General features: G+C 46.1%; 5 protein-coding genes across 5 annotated transcripts in view; 3 read left to right on the top strand and 2 right to left on the bottom strand.

Moving 5' to 3' along the window:
- Positions 1–7,882, bottom strand: part of LOC120956422 (histone demethylase UTY) — a 97,740-nt gene extending 89,858 nt beyond the window's left edge. The window contains exons 1-4 of the mRNA XM_040377879.2: positions 7,452–7,882; positions 7,291–7,357; positions 6,747–7,176; positions 6,569–6,677 (exon numbers count right to left, since the gene is read on the bottom strand). Of these exons, the coding sequence (XP_040233813.2) occupies positions 6,569–6,677; positions 6,747–7,176; positions 7,291–7,357; positions 7,452–7,522 (677 nt within the window). The 5' untranslated portion in view covers positions 7,523–7,882. The remainder of the gene's footprint in view (positions 1–6,568; positions 6,678–6,746; positions 7,177–7,290; positions 7,358–7,451) is intronic.
- LOC120956959 (proton-coupled amino acid transporter-like protein CG1139) overlaps positions 1–15,736 on the top strand; it is a 72,691-nt gene that overhangs the window by 18,510 nt on the left and 38,445 nt on the right. The window lies entirely within an intron of this gene.
- On the top strand, positions 8,159–11,904 carry LOC120956427 (FUN14 domain-containing protein 1). Its single transcript, XM_040377888.2, has 4 exons — positions 8,159–8,492; positions 9,243–9,390; positions 9,469–9,664; positions 10,558–11,904. Exons 2-4 carry the CDS (start codon positions 9,245–9,247, stop codon positions 10,738–10,740), a joined length of 525 nt encoding a protein of 174 aa, XP_040233822.1. The 5' UTR covers positions 8,159–8,492; positions 9,243–9,244; the 3' UTR covers positions 10,741–11,904.
- LOC120956426 (L-xylulose reductase) lies at positions 11,775–13,422 on the bottom strand. The gene is made up of 4 exons (XM_040377886.2): positions 13,330–13,422; positions 12,779–13,144; positions 12,454–12,706; positions 11,775–12,384 (listed from the first exon to the last, which is right to left on the bottom strand). The coding sequence occupies exons 2-4, from the start codon at positions 12,828–12,830 to the stop codon at positions 11,961–11,963; spliced, it is 729 nt and encodes a 242-aa protein (XP_040233820.2). The 5' UTR covers positions 12,831–13,144; positions 13,330–13,422; the 3' UTR covers positions 11,775–11,960.
- LOC120956424 (glutaryl-CoA dehydrogenase, mitochondrial) lies at positions 13,344–15,441 on the top strand. Its single transcript, XM_040377882.2, has 5 exons — positions 13,344–13,630; positions 13,770–13,787; positions 14,030–14,984; positions 15,055–15,215; positions 15,284–15,441. The coding sequence occupies exons 1-5, from the start codon at positions 13,537–13,539 to the stop codon at positions 15,346–15,348; spliced, it is 1,293 nt and encodes a 430-aa protein (XP_040233816.2). The 5' UTR covers positions 13,344–13,536; the 3' UTR covers positions 15,349–15,441.

The raw sequence follows: 15,736 nt of genomic DNA, 5'->3' as shown, positions 1-15,736 counted from the left end.
GACAACAAATTAAAACATTGGAATTGAGATACACCTCTTTTGTATTTACAAATTCACCTCTGTGAATTCTGGCAGTTTGAAATTAGATCGCTTCCCTTTTATCTAAACCGGTTTCCCCCTACCGATCAAAGCTAATCCTGCGTGCTCGCTATAGCAGCTTAAAATGTTCATTGGGCAGAGCGGGAGCCAGTTTTGTTCGCTGGGTTGTGTCAAAATGTGTGCCCTTGTCAAGTACGAAGTACGACCATCACTACCCGCCATTTTCAGCACTGTTCGAAACTATCGACACAAGTTAGCCAAGTGCTCTTTGAATCGAAAAAATCAAACCTCCTCCAAAAAAAAGGGCGCCAACCCTCGCCGCACAGCGCAATGTGTGATAATAACGTGATCATCGTGTGGAACGGTTTCTCCGAGCATGTATCGGGCGTGTTTCGCACCTTCCGCCACGAAAAGGCCCTGCAAGACGTGATCCTGTACTGCGAGGGGCAGTTTATCAGCTCCCACAAGCTGCTGCTGGCGAGCTGCAGCGAAGTCTTCCGGCGCATCTTTCTAGAACGCGCCAATGCGTACCATCTCATCCGATTGGTCGGCTTCCGGTACGTTGACGTGTCCCTGTTGCTGGACTTTATCTACAACGGAGAGATGGCACTGTCGCAGAAACAGTTGCCCTCGTTGAAGCAGGCGGCGCTCAAGTTGGAAATTAAGTCCCTAGCGAACTTGGTCACGTCACCGGAAAGGGTATCGGAACAGGAGGCGGACGAACAGGATACGTTGTCTTCGGCCACCGAAACAACGGACAATAATCTCGAGGTGACCTCCGCGGGATATGTGTCACCACTCGATTTGATGGCTGCCGTAGCCACCTTGCAACAGGAGGAGGCGCCTTAACTGAATAGTGATTTGTTATTGTCTTAAGGAAAAGCGAAATTTAATTTGATGCTTGATAAAAGTACCGACAAATAACGTAAACGAACAGGTATGCACATTCCAGGATTAAAGGAAATAGTTCTAATTATAATGTAATATTTTTCCCATTCTAATCGTTTAGGACATGAATTATACTTATAATACTTTCTCAGTGACAAGATCATCTAACAACATCTGGACATCCCCTCCAGCTAAAACTTGCCATTTAGCATTCAACTTGAACTCCAAAGGGGCATCATCGATTAACTTGAAAGCTCCCCAAATATGCCCCGAAGTGCGCTGCAGTAACACGTGTGACGGCATCCAAACGAAAAGCTCGAAAGGTCCTTGTACTTACGTTACCCTTGTAACTCTCCGTTTTTCATCTCTTTTCCCGGGTTAGGTGCACCATCGACACGACAGCCACGTGCTGCTGTATATATATATGTACAGACACAGCTCCTCTTTGTATTTCACGCGCCACAAAAACGATCGAAACCGGCAAAAACCCAGACGCCGGTATCCTTCCTTCCCCCCTCAAAAGGAAACCACGGGTAAGGAGGGGAAGAGAATTACGCATCGCACGCCATAATTTCGGGGTGGAAATGTTTTGTCTGGGCCCTGTCTCAGACAGACCGATGCGAAAGCTCGTAACGCCCTTTTTGATACCCCGGTGTGGATGTGTGTGTTTGAGGAGGGAAAGTTCATTGACGTACCATTTTGGAGTTCGCTTGGCAATGAAAACCATTTCTTTTTCTAACATGATTCTAACTGGATTGACGGAGACAGGAAGTACGATGGGTAGCTTCGAGTGACATTAACCATTTATAATGCAGTATATTTACACCAGACAGAGTCCGAGTATTTCGGGTCAGCTAGCATCAGGAGAGAGGCGGAGATTCATTTAAAGTTAACTGGTCATTCTGTACAAAAGTGGAATCCATTAGCTGATTTTCTTCAATCAATATGGACAATTTGTTTTGCTACCTTGATTTTACAAAACAATTGACAATAACGTCACTCAAGTTTAATAAATTCAAATCATTTCACTACAACCAACCGATGCGCCTGAACTCTTCGCGTACAAAGTGAAAAGTTGAAAGGAGCTTTTTTTCTTCAACCAATATATAAAATGTGTCTCGCTATATCGACTTTACAATACCAATAACCTCACTAAAATTCTATCAAATCGAATCATAGCATTTCAATCAACCTATGCGCATGAACTCTTCAGCTAAATTTCACTATTTAAAAATAAATCTAAAAAGGTACTAGAAACTAAAAAAAAATCGTCTCGGTCGTCATTCAAGCCCATAAATCATCCGTGCACGGGGTGCGTCAGACAGCTGAAACGCGGGAGACACGTGCGACAACCGCGGAAGCGCCACGCTGAAGGGTGGATTGCGCTCCAAAATCCGTGACCAAAAAGGAAGACGCGCGTACGCAACCAAAGATGCACTGCGGCATAATAATTCACCCAAGCGAGCATATCCACTTCCCTTTCGCGGGAAGGAGCGCAACCACGTTGCCACATGACTTATACGCGCTCGCGTTTTCGTACGTATGTGTGTATGTCTGTGGGGAAGAAAAAGAAGTATCCAAAAACGTTTTGTAGTAGGGGTGGTCCATCATCGCACGCATCTTCTGTTCTTCCACTCCATCACCCGAAGCGGCAGAAGATAGACCCTTTTGCTGCGTGTGGTGGAGGAGAGAGAGAGAGTACGTACGTACGCAACGCATTCAACAAGTCATTGAACTCATTAGGGAACAAGTTCATCCCGTGGAAGGTTCGTACGCCCGGTTCTCTCCCGTACCCCCGGGGATGGCGAAGGGGGTGCTGCCCATGATGGATTCGAAACAGGAAATGGCTCACGTGAGGAGCATTCTTTCCCGTGGAGGAGGAGAATAGTTAGACGAAGCGATGACGAAGAAGAACTTTAAAAAAAGAAACTCACAACGCTAGCGAAACTCTAGGTCCCCCCCCGATCCCCCCAGTCGCGCAACATAGATAGCGTTAGTGTTGGTGGAATCATGCAGCATAAGAATTATACTCCACGCAGTATGCTCGAATGTGTGTAGTACGGAATTACGGAAGGGAGAGAAACAGAAATTGTATTCCTTTGCGGTTGGTTTTTGGATGAGGCTCTGGGGGGAGGACAGGAAGATACACTTGTTGGTCGATTTAGAGATCACGATCGAAAAAACATACCAAGAACTAGATTAATCGATTCTAAGTTAAACTTCTCTTTAGGGAAGAAAAATAGGATCATTGATTTAGACCCTTTTTTTTTCTTCCGATTTTGATTTTTTAAATGATTTTTAAACTGAAAGAACTAAGACAAACGTAGCACAATGATCTTACACTACAGAAGATGATACAGATCCAACAAATGCATCTGGATGTTTTTCCATTTAAAAAGACGGGCATTTCGCTAAACGATCCAATGAAGTCCACGCATCTTTTTTTGGAACATGAACAACTCAACCATTCCAACACTATAAAACCTCTGGCAATTTGAATGAAGTGCATAACAAGGTAGTAGGCACGCCCCCGCAGCAGAAGGATGACACGTATGCCGACGCGCCAACGAATGTTTCCCCGAAAATATCCGAAAATTCGTAGAACGTCTCGGCTACCACTGTGTCTGCCACTACAACCACCATCAACCACTGCACAAGCTAATCGTTTTCAGTTCCAACAGGTAACTCTACTGGCTGTAAGGATGATCCTCTGCCTCACCACTGGAATACACAACACAACAGAGTGTCCCTGCGGATACTCGAAACCAGTTTTTCCTGCTGTAAGAACCACGCTGCTGCTCTCGATATAGTTTCTATGAAAATTAAAAAATAAAACAATAAACAATCTTACTTCATTGCCAGCCTCCTGACTTCCAATATCGATGCTCCTTCGCTCCTCAGCTCCATTCCTATTTACGCCCCTTCTCGTCGTCTCCGCGACAGACCACCCATTTTTATCCCCTCCCGCCGTTCTGTTTTTGGTCAGAGAGATCCATTTTTGAGAGCTTGCGCAGCATTTAATGAAGCTCATGATTTGTTCGACTACCACGTCCCCTTGTCCAGTTTTCGCTCTCGTCTTTCTGAGTCCTTGTCTCTATCATCAACCTCCCATCCTTAACATTTCCTTCTTCCTTAGTTTGTAAGACATATTATTGTGAAACCCTAGGCGGCTGACAATATGAAATAAATAATAATAATAATAATAATAATAAACCATTCTATACTCCGTTCCCCTTAATTTGTGTCCTACATGGTCAGAAGATCATTGAAACCTGCAAATTTCCATCTCATCTACTTACTTGTGCTGCCTTTAAACCTCTGTTTTACCTGTGTTTGTTTCCTTATTTATGCAATCTTTTTTCCATTTCTTGACTTAAACCAATAAAAACCAGATTCAATGATGTTTTGTATACTGCACTGTAACTTTTTCCTATATACTACGGACGTCACACGAAGCGTAAACTTAGGCGTAAACTGGATTTCAGCCATACAACCCTGAAATCTTTTGACAGGAAGTTTACGCTCTCCCATACAAATCAAGCGTAAACTTTTTGAGTTTACGCCTCGTGTGACGTCCGTATACCGCTTTTTACTTAAGTTCCCAAAAAGTCAATGTAGAAGAGATCACAAAACTCCCCCCAAAAGGTCCATTTAATGATCGAATAAAAGGGAACGTGAAGCATTATTATATTTATAATCAAATATAGAGCATTAGATACTAAATTAGGGCCGGTCTCATGGTACAGTCGTCAACTTGTACGACTTAACAACATGTCCGTCATGAATTCAAGTCCAAAATAGACCGTGCCGCCATACGTAGGACTGATTATCCTGCTATGGGGGGTAATCAAAAAGTCACCGAAAGCCAACCCCACAAGTGGTTATAGGCAGGCCTTGACCGACAAAAGTTGTTAACTCAAAAAGAAGAGGAAGATACTACATGAAATAAACATTTTTATGTTTTTGCAACATTTTCTAAAATAAAGTCCTACATTAAACATATTTTTCTGCTCTTTTCCGCTAACACCAAAATTTTCACCGTAAATGCATAATTAAATTTCTTTTAGAGCAAAATAAAAAAACATAATAATACATATAACATGTAGGGGAAAGCGGGGCAAAATGGGCATGTTAAGCAGTACACTCAATATTCCTTTGCAAATGCCACAAAACATAATAATTCTTGTATTATTGTATGCCTCTGCTATTTATGTATGAATTAAAATCGCCACATAGCCTGAAAATAACTTAAAAATATGAAAAAAGTGTAAAATAAATGTTGACATTTTACAAGAAGCTATTTTAACACGCAGGACAAAATGGGCATATGTAAAAAAAACTGTGAAACATCAAAACACTGGGGCAACATGGGCCACAACAACTGCGCCTTAGGTAATGGTCCATGCTTTTGCGCACGTTTCGCAAAATGTATTCTCGTCCTATCTTTGGTTTTGCTGTTCAGAAAAGCCCTTAAAATTATTCCAAAAATATGTTAGCAAAATTAAAACAGTTTTTACACGTTTTAATCTACAACATCGAATCTTTTGAAGCTGAGCCTGTTACCATTATTGTGGAGACAAATACAACACCATAGCCTCACCATATGCGCCGTATGTCAAAAGCATCTTCCCATTTTGCCCCACGTGAAGCATTTTTGTATTTTTTGTTATATTAGTAAAAGTACGCATTCAATCGCCTTGCTTTCTTCAGACAAATTGTATGAAATATATCATATCTTTAAAAATTTACTATTTAAAACATCCACGCATCCCTGTGACACTGGTTTAAGCTTATTTTCGAAGTGGCAAAAATTACATCAAGATGCTACTAAATCTTATTTTGCATTTTTCTTGGTTATTTGTTATTAAAAGGTTTAAAAACTTGCATGATGATCATAGCATAGACTCCAATAAATACATTTTGAGCATTTGAATGGAATAGAAGGTGCCCGTTTTGCCCGACATGCCCATTTTACCCCGCTTTCCCCTAATTTTAGTGTTAATTGTTGAAGAATGTAATAGTTTAGATTTGATGTCTAAAATGCTGCGTATTGGTAACAGATGTGTAGGTAATAATTTGAAAAACACAAAAAAATAATCTTTACTCGATCATTAAATTAGCCTTATGCTATTTTTCAACCTGATCTCCTCTTCGTTTGGATTTAGAATGAATAAAGTATACATCTGCATAACATCTATATTTCCACCTGCAACTTGCAACCCGATTAATAGCATGCCCAGTGTGTTCCTCTAAAATCATTCGACAGAAACCCGTTCCCTAAATTCCTACATTTATTTCCAAACCATTCATTTCACCCCAACAAAACACAATCACATACTGCTTTGAACCAATGCCGTTGGAAAAAACGCATTCAATACCGCTTCATCGCACACTGTTTGCCTTTTTTTCACACAGCATAAATTGCAATTTTTAATGCAAATTATGCACATTTCGCACCACAAACCGCAAACGCCAACCACACGTATTCGTAACACTTTAAACACTTTAACCCAGCGTATTACGCGTAAAAATTCACACACACACACATCACATCACGTTTTCTTGCGCACATCATATTCTCTACAATTTTTACGTATGAATATCAATTTTTGACCCCCTATGCTGGAGGGCCTCCACTTACCATCGGAACGCATTGTAGTGGAAGTAAACCAGCCCGAGCCCGTACAGGAACGGCACATCACGCCAGTGGTCCGCCTTGAGGGCGTAGTATTTCTGGTACGCTGATAAAGCTGCAAAACAAGAAGAAAAAGCATCCGATTAGAAGAAGGCAATTCCAATGGCCATTAGCTTTCCTGTACCTTTCTCATAATCCTCCAGCAGCAGATGGAAGTGGCCAAGCTTGCAGTACGTTTTCGGATCGATGCTGATATCCCGGTCACCATCACCGGTTTGCTTGTCCAGTTCCGTGGCTGGCCCTTCCTCCTCCCGTTCGCTACCGTCCTCCTTCGACCCACCAGCGTCCCCACCATCCTCCGTTTTGATCTCGTTCACCGGAGTGGAGGGCTGTTTCGCGTTCCCAATGCCCTCGGTGGACATGATCTCGGCCGGCAGACTTTCGTCGATCGTAACACCGACGTCGCAGAGTGGATTGTCTGCTTCCTGCTTGATTTTAACGCCCTCCGCCACCACGCTTGCAACTTCCTTTTCCTTCGCTTTGTCATCCTCATTGTGGGCCTTCTTCTTCTGGTTGTACGCTTGGATCAGCATACGCTCGAGATACTTGACCGCCTGGGAAAAGAGAAGGGGGGGGGGGGGGGTGGGGGGACAAGGACGAAGAACCATTAACGTTTGTTTCGGGAAACAGCCACTCGTCAAGGTCAAGGACGGGGTAGCGCCCCTTACCTTCAGCACCAGTGCCTTCTTCTTCAGGTTTTCCGGTGCCGACAGCTTCAGGAATCCATACTGGCGGCTGAAAAGGGAGAATGCCCGGTTAGTAGTAAGCAGGGAAGGAGGGGGGGGGACACATATTGGGGTTTGTTTATCCGGAAGCACCCACTCCATACCTGTCGAGGGAAGCAAGTGCCTGCAGCTCCTGCGTAGAGACGCTAAGTTCGCCGCTCTCCTCGAGGATCATGTTCCTGTTTACCAAAGCCCAGCTAACATACACCGACGATGCTAAACACAAACCTTTTGCGCAGAGGGTGGACGCGGGAGGAAAAAGGAAAACACTTTTCACACACACACAAAACACAAACACAAATAGGCGGCATACACACACGCGCGCGCACTCACACACATACACACGAAATTAATGCATTATCCGGCACGACCGCAGTGCCTGCCGGAAGTTCGCGGGTTTAGTCCGGAAGCCACGCACAGTAGTCGGGCGGCCAACGCGATTTTGTCCCGTTTTTTACACGATCGTACGCTCCGAAATTGATGATAACGCGCGAGCCTTCGAAGAAAAACACACACACTGGCCGCACTCTGACAACTGACGTGACGTGACGAGCGGGCGTACTCTGCGGACGAGTCCCGCGCAGTTGCGAATGATCGAGGGGAGGCTTTTAAAGTGGTTTTTAACATCTGCACCGTTTGCAACGAATAATTAATTACTTTTAAATCCCTGCAACGTCAAGTTTCTTTGATAATTTAATAGTTTTGGGGGATTTTGGCGAATAAAACATACAAACAAAAATTGATGTTCGAAAACCGTTTCTGCGTCGCTGTCCGTGTCGAACTGTCAAAGGGCTGTCATCGGGAGCGCGAGCGCAAGAAGAAGCAAAAGAAAATAGCCCGTCAAAGCAACTTGCAGCTTCGCTGGTCGGTGAAGAAAGGGCAGAAAAATTCCACTGTTCTCGGTTCTGCGAGCAAATCTCTAGTGTGTGCGTGTGTGCGTGGGGGGTTTATCAATACCAAACCGGTGGAGTATAAAGAGCATAGAATCGCCCCCTACATATAGTGCTTATCAAAAGAAAAGAAAAGAAAAAATCGAAATCAACCAGCAGTAACTGGTCCGAAACGTCGCAACATTAAACGCAAAGCGTCGAGTTCGGTGAGTTTTCTCACGCGGACAAAATCGAAACTCCGGAAAGCGTTCTCAGGTGAGGGAAAACGGGGAAAACTAAACCACCGAAACGTTTGGGGAAGAAACCCATTGCATCAGCACAGAATGACGCACCCTCCCACCGTGTCTCAAGTTCAATGTGTTGCTTTCGGAAACCTGCCAGACGGTATTGGCCTTCGATGAGGTCATGATGGCGTCGTGCCGTTTGCTCCGCTTTAATTGCGTTGCAAACGATCGAAACGGTCCAATTCCATCCGCTCCGTAATGCAAGATTCGCCTCTCGGGGCGTCTGTAGAGGCGAACGGGAGACGAATTCGAGAACATTGTTACGTAATGCATGGAAAATTCGTCGCCAAACATATCCGGCCAAGACCGACTGGGACGGAAATGGCAGCTGCAGTTTCGCTTTCCGTCTAACCAAATGGTGCATGTAAAAATAGAAAACGCTTTTCACCACCGTGGGTGAGGAGAAGATATTGTTGTTGCACACTTTCCCCCCTGTTAGTTTAGCTTGTACGAGGGTGGCGCCCTAACGGGTTGCCAAATGCCTTCGACTAATTGGGAGGAAAGGTGCACCACCAACCCCCTTGCGAGATCAGCTGATACCTTGTATCAGCTGGTATGCGGGCGGGAAACATGGCCATAAATTCTGCCGGTATGCAAACAGGGCACGATAAAGCTTGTGGTTTGTGGTCTGCGCTTGATAAGAGATCAAACAAGTGTTTACCCGACGAGAGATGCGCTTCTTTAAGTTACTTATCCATTTTCTTGTTCCCTTCTCTTTCAGGAATGAGCGACGGAAAAGTTAAAAAAGACGCAACGAACAAGGAAATCATCAACATGAGTGACGCCGCCGGATATTTGGACCGTTTCGTGGGTGATGTGAGCAAAAAATCGGCCACCAAACAGATACTGATCGGTGCCGGCAGTGGATGGTAAGGAACGCGGTCCATGATTTTGCCATCAATAAACGCTATCCTCCGTCATTTGCGCGGCCATCCTCCCTTTTACAGGGCAACCGGTTACATCACGATGAAGGTGGGCAAGATGGCTGCGATCGCAGTCGGCGGTGGCATCATCCTGCTGCAGATGGCCAACCAGCAGGGCATCATTTCGATCGACTGGAACAAGGTGCAGAAGAAGGTGGACAAGGTCACCGACAAGGTGGAGGAAGCCGTCACCGGACAGGGGCCGAGCTGGGCGGACAAGGTGCGTATTGGTCGAGCTTTTGGGCCGCGTGCAATCATTCTCTTTCCCACCGTAGCGCACAACATTACCACCGGCAAGCAGTCGAAGAAGCGAGAACTGGATTGATCCTAATTGTTTCTTTATTTTTTGCTAATATCATGCCGCATCCTTCATTCATTCCACCTCATCGCCATGACGTTTTCGCTTCGTTCATCTGTGTTGTTTTACAGGTGCTAAAGGTAGCCAAAGAGAATTCATTTCTGGCTACCGGCTTTCTCGGTGGCTTTCTGATCGGTATCGCTTCGTAAGCGCCGGGCCCTGGTGCTATTACCACTACTACACACGACCGTAAAGGTGAAGGAAGGGAAAGGAAGTAACAAATGATGCCATCAGTCTGCAAGGGTCCGTGCTGGAAAGCGAGAGGAAGAGGATATGAAGCACAAACCCCCCATTCTTTAACACTGGAAATTGCAAAGCACACATCAAACGGCAATACCCCGGTTACCAACCGAATGATTTAGAATCTTTTTCGCCTTACACGCAACACTTCAAACGATTCAATTTCATCTTCTTAGTTCTGTAAGAATATGTTTATTTCATTTCATTCTGGTTTGGCATCATTTTCCTAATTTTGATTCGAGAAGCCCCCCCACACACGAAGAATGTGATTTTAGCTCGTAAATAAATTACATTCCTATCGATCTTTGTTTGCGATAGGGACAGCAAGAACAAAATTGTTTTATTGTTTTATTAATTTATTATTTTTTTACCAGTTAAACCGTTCCTTCTTCCTTCACCCGGTGGTTCGTGCAACTCTCTCGCTCTGACTTTTCATGCAAATTTTTCTACTTTACCAAGATGTTGTGAGAAAATGTATTTACAAACTACCTTCACCGCTTCTGTTTTCCTTGCAGGCGGAACGTTTCGTTGATCGCAAACTCAACCAGGCGGAGGATGTGCTGAACAAGCGGACGAAAAAGGCCAAAAAGTGGTACACGAACCTGATCGGCGACGAGACCGGCTGCAAGGTGAACGATCTACACATTTTCCTCTGTGCCTTTGCGGCGGGCGTTGCGATCGGTGTCGGCACTGCCTAATGATAGGGTGTCCGGGTGGTCACGTTTCTGCATGCGCCGTGGCGTCACAACAGTCACAATCTGATACACTGCTGGGTAAAACCGTTTCGCCAAAAAGAAAAACAATACGACACAAAACCACTTTGCGCTGAAGGATGGAAACACACACACACACACACGCATTAGGGCAGCAGTAGTTACACCTCGGGTCAGTTTTCGGAACAAAAGTGGCATGCGTTAGGTGCGAGAAAGTTACATTTGATGCCAGTATGCCTTTTCTTTCGTTCGCGCCTGTTAGCAGACCCAAATAGCTGAATATCGAAAGGAAATGGCATACAGAAGCTAAACGGCAGATTATTTGAACGGAACCGTATGGGTAAAAAGCAAGAACCATCTCACCGAATCTCGATCCATACAAACCGGTTTCCGACATCGTTTTGGCTTTCTCGCCCGCCGAATTTTTTCTCATACAATTCCAATCGGTTGTGTTTGTTAACGTGATTTGATGATTTGTGATTATATACTCGTTAAGTGAGATCGGGCTATGCACGCTATTCTAACGCGCCCTTTCCCGCGCAGTGCGAATATTTCAATCGATTTGTGTTACTAGACTGTAAGTGCACTCGCAAAAAACTCGAAAAGCGAAGAGCCTCAAACCTGTACTTAAAAACGCTACCATTCGGAATCGGATTTTTCGGCGGCAAAAGGAAAAGAAACAAGGCGCACAAACAATGCATGCCAAAACGCTTCATCACAACACTACAGACGATTTCAGAGGGTAAAATCACCATAAACGAATGTGTACGGAAATGGAAACGGAAGTTAAACTCACACAATCGCCAACAAGTATATCTGCGCCACAGCTGAAACAATCAACTCTCATAATGTAGTCGCTATCGAGATGTGTATGTACCGTGTGTGAGATCTGCTGAAGAATGCGTACCAAACCAAACGATCGATTAGTCAAATGGTGTGATGATTCATTTGCAGGCCGTTTACATTCTACAATCATTTACTAGTTTTAATTTTGCGTTCCTGTATGTCACTCAATGGTATAGCGTTATATTTATGCTTTTATTTCATGAATTCTCATTTCCCCTACATCTGTTACGCGACCGCAAATGTCCGCCAACACACACACACCATGCAATGAAAATAAACTTTGATTTGAAATGATAAAACTAATATCCCTCCCGCTTGTATTCTTTACATTGGAATGGTTTGTTCCTACTGGAAGAAAGTCAATTCCCGGCCAAAAATCCACCCTCGATCGGCAGCATGTGTCCGTTCACGAACCCGGACCGATCGCTCAGCAGATAGACGATCGGTTCGACCACCTCGCTAACCTCCCCGAACCGGTCGAGCGGAATTTTCGCCTTCAGCGGATCCGCCTTCGCCGGATCGGACCAATTGTCCCGTCCCATGCGCGTCAGAATGACGGTCGGATTGACGCTGTTGATGCGGATTTTGCGCGGCCCAAGCTCGAGGGCTAAATTCTGCGTCAAACCATCGATGGCTGCCTTCGACATGGAGTAAGCGCAGTGGCCGTGGATGGCTTTCAGCCCCGCGAGGGACGATACGTTTACGATGCTCGCACCGGCCTCCATTTTGGGAACCAGAATTTGGGCGACATTGAAAGCGGCCTTTACATTTACAGCGAATGTGCTAAAAATGGGGAAAAGATGTTCAAAACGTATGAGTTACATGTCAGAATGTACCTCAGGGATCACATACCGATCGTAATCTTCCTCCGTTAGCTCGAGAAATGGCTTTATGATTGCAACACCGGCATTGTTTACCAGCCCATCGACCTTTCCGAGCGGCGCAAGGGCAGTCCTGGTCGCGCTCCAGTCACTGAGATCGACCTGGACCGTCTCAATCCGCGGACAGTCGGCTTTCAACTCTTCCAACGGCCCACTGGAACGCGATACGGCGATCACCTTAGCGCCGAGCTGGTCCAACGACCGGCAGAGCTCATTTCCAATGCCTATTACGATCCATAGAAACATCTTATTAATACAACAAGCTTCATTGCTAATTCTATTCGAAGATCCTTTACCTTGTCCGGCACCGGTTACTACGATCGTTTTATCCTTTACCGAACACTCCATCACGCAATAATCCCCAACACAGCAGAAACGCACCCAACGCACAGTTGAATTGCCACTTCAATGAATATGGCGACAGGGAGGACTTAAAGGGACTAATCTTATCACCTTCCAATTTAAGCTCCTCTAGTCATCCAGCGCTGATGCGTGATACTCTTCTCCCGGTGTCGGATGCATTGGAGGCCGCGCGCTAGTTGATAGAACGACAAGAGTGGGTGCCTGTTTGCGTATGCGTTGCACTTGCGCGCAAAGGGAACCGCTCGCGCAGAGAGAAAATACGCAAAAGAAGCGCACACAAACACACACACACACTGATGCTGAAGCGACAGCGAGACGTGTTATCAGCTGTTTGCTAGCAGAATGGTAGCGAGCGAGAAGGAGATAACACACAATCGCACTTGCGTGAGATGGATGCCTCTCCGTCGATACAAAAGAAAAACAACAATCCTCTTGCAGGAAGAGGGTGAGAGCATACTCACGGTATGTCGGCAGTCATACTCACCCTGTAGTGATCGTCAGTCATTCACGAGCGGTCTGCAAAATCGGAATCGCCTCACACAGAGCATCCTGTGGCGTAGCAAATTGGCGAAGCGCACGGAGTTTGCAGGCGGAAATTACGCACCACTGTCTTGCGTCAAACTGTCAACGTTTCGTCGCCTGCTTCGTTTACATTGTTTACAGCAGGCAAAGCAATAGAGGTTGTACTGCAATGGCACTGAGAGCGTTATTTGGTAGCAGAATTGCACAACTAAAACCAATCACCAACCATGGGCGGGGAGTCTGGGCAGTGCGTTCCTGCCGAGGTAAGTGTTTGTCTGATTCCGGCGATTGACATGTGCCAATTATTGTGCTTATCTGCGTGAATAGTTTTGATGCGTATTCTAAATATCCCTACCGTGCCTTTACCATCATGTTTCGCTCTCTCTCTCTGTCTCTTTGCAGCGGCGTCAACTGATAAAGGTAAGTCCCAGCGAGAGTGTCTTGATCTTGTCGTCGACGTCGTCGTCAGGCGAGCCTTTTTAGTGTGATGGCAGGCAACAACAAAAAGAAAACGAAAAGAATCCACGCGATAAGATAGCGACGGGACGGACGGATGGAAGAGTGGTGGTGTGTCGCGCAAGAGGTCCTCCTCCGGCTATGTTGCTATGGTTTGAGTGAGCAATTAATTATCCCCCCCGTCATCTACTCCCCCTGTCGCGCAGGTCCCACCTTCGACTGGGAAGATCCGCTGAATCTGGAATCACAGCTGAAGGAGGATGAAATTGCGATTCGCGACTCGTTCCGCGCCTACTGCGAGGATAAGCTGCTGTCGCGCGTTATCGAGGCGAACCGGCACGAGGTGTTCCACAAGGAGATTATGCAGGAGCTCGGCTCGTTCGGCGTGCTCGGCTGCACGATCAAGGGCTACGGGTGTGCGGGCGTAAGCAACGTCGCGTACGGCCTACTAACGCGCGAGGTCGAGCGCATCGATTCCGGCTACCGGTCGGCGTTCAGCGTCCAGTCCTCCCTGTGCATGGGTGCGATCTACGATTACGGTAGCGATGCGCAGAAGGAAAAGTATTTGCCCCGGCTGGCCCGCGGCGAGCTGATCGGATGCTTCGGGCTGACCGAGCCGAACCACGGTAGCGATCCGTCCTCGATGGAAACGCGCGCCGTGCACGACCCGAAGACGAAGACGTACGTGCTGAGCGGAAGCAAAACGTGGATCACCAACTCACCGATCGCGGACATTTGCATCGTGTGGGGCAAGACGGAGGACGGGAAGGTTCGCGGGTTCATCGTGGATCGGGCGGAAAGTGGCGAGGGGCTGGCGACACCGCGCATCGAGGGCAAGTTTTCGCTGCGTGCGTCCGCGACCGGTATGATACTGATGGACGAGGTGCGCATTCCCGAGGACAATTTGCTGCCGAACGTGAGCGGCATGCGGGGACCGTTCGGGTGCTTGAACAATGCGCGGTATGGTATTGCGTGGGGTGCGCTCGGTGCGGCGGAATCTTGCCTGAAGGTGGCACGCGGGTACACGCTGGACCGGAAGCAGTTTAAGAAGCCGCTCGCAGCGAACCAGCTGATGCAGAAGAAGATGGCCGATATGCTGACGGAGATTAGCCTCGGGCTGGCGGCCTGTTTGCACGTTGGGCGGCTAAAGGACCAAAAGCTGTAAGTATGGAGAGGTTGAGGAGTTGTTTGAAGCTAACTAAATGTTTTTTTATGCTATTTGTTGCGCCAGACACACGCCGGAAATGATTTCCATGCTGAAGCGAAACAACGCAGGAAAAGCGTTGGATATTGCGCGTGTAGCGCGCGACATGCTGGGCGGCAACGGCATTGCGGACGAGTATCACATCATCCGGCACGTGGTGAACCTGGAAGCGGTGAACACTTACGAAGGTAAGCGAGGAAAGGGTAAGCAATTTGGAAAAAATCTCTACTAATGATCCGTTTTTTGTTCTTCTCAGGAACTCACGATATTCATGCCCTCATCCTGGGACGCGCAATCACCGGACTGCAAGCATTTGCGTAGTGACACCGTACAAATCCCTACGCATTGTTACGTGCCTTACACTATTTGTTTGTAAATAAAATGTATTTTTATGTTTTATCTTCCGCTCTACAATCTCCAAAACGGTGTTGAACGGTTTTTGTTTCGCTTTTCGAAAATGAAAGCCTTTTCGTTTGTTTACATTCTGTACCGCAGCAAGTGACAGCCAGTGTGGCCAGATTATTTTGGCGGTTTTCGGTAGGCGCACTGTTGAGAACGCAACCATTGAAATTTAATCAATTATTTTAACGATCAATTTCTTTTTACCCTACTAGCAAAGAGAATGAAAAAGTGTGCGTCTTTTATAAATAATGTGTGTTTTGAAGCAAGATTGTGTGAAGCTATGAATTGAAATGTGCTTTTATTTGCA

The sequence above is a fragment of the Anopheles coluzzii genome, chromosome 3 (genome assembly GCF_943734685.1).
Source record: "Anopheles coluzzii chromosome 3, AcolN3, whole genome shotgun sequence".
In the NCBI taxonomy this organism is placed as follows: Eukaryota; Metazoa; Arthropoda; class Insecta; order Diptera; family Culicidae; genus Anopheles; species Anopheles coluzzii.
This window is presented reverse-complemented; position numbering and strand designations above follow the sequence as displayed.

Bases quoted from the DNA above. Each gene is read 5' to 3' on its own strand.
- LOC120956427 (XM_040377888.2), top strand. From the start codon at position 9,245: ATGAGCGACGGAAAAGTTAAAAAAGACGCAACGAACAAGGAAATCATC. The intron at 9,391-9,468 runs GTAAGGAACGCG...TCCCTTTTACAG, and splicing joins ATCGGTGCCGGCAGTGGATG to GGCAACCGGTTACATCACGA. The intron at 9,665-10,557 runs GTGCGTATTGGT...TTTTCCTTGCAG, and splicing joins GGCCGAGCTGGGCGGACAAG to GCGGAACGTTTCGTTGATCG.
- LOC120956426 (XM_040377886.2), bottom strand. From the start codon at position 12,830: ATGGAGTGTTCGGTAAAGGATAAAACGATCGTAGTAACCGGTGCCGGA. The intron at 12,707-12,778 runs GTAAAGGATCTT...GGATCGTAATAG, and splicing joins AGTAACCGGTGCCGGACAAG to GCATTGGAAATGAGCTCTGC. The intron at 12,385-12,453 runs GTATGTGATCCC...CCCCATTTTTAG, and splicing joins ACGGAGGAAGATTACGATCG to CACATTCGCTGTAAATGTAA.
- LOC120956424 (XM_040377882.2), top strand. From the start codon at position 13,537: ATGGCACTGAGAGCGTTATTTGGTAGCAGAATTGCACAACTAAAACCA. The intron at 14,985-15,054 runs GTAAGTATGGAG...TTGTTGCGCCAG, and splicing joins CGGCTAAAGGACCAAAAGCT to ACACACGCCGGAAATGATTT. The intron at 15,216-15,283 runs GTAAGCGAGGAA...TGTTCTTCTCAG, and splicing joins AGCGGTGAACACTTACGAAG to GAACTCACGATATTCATGCC.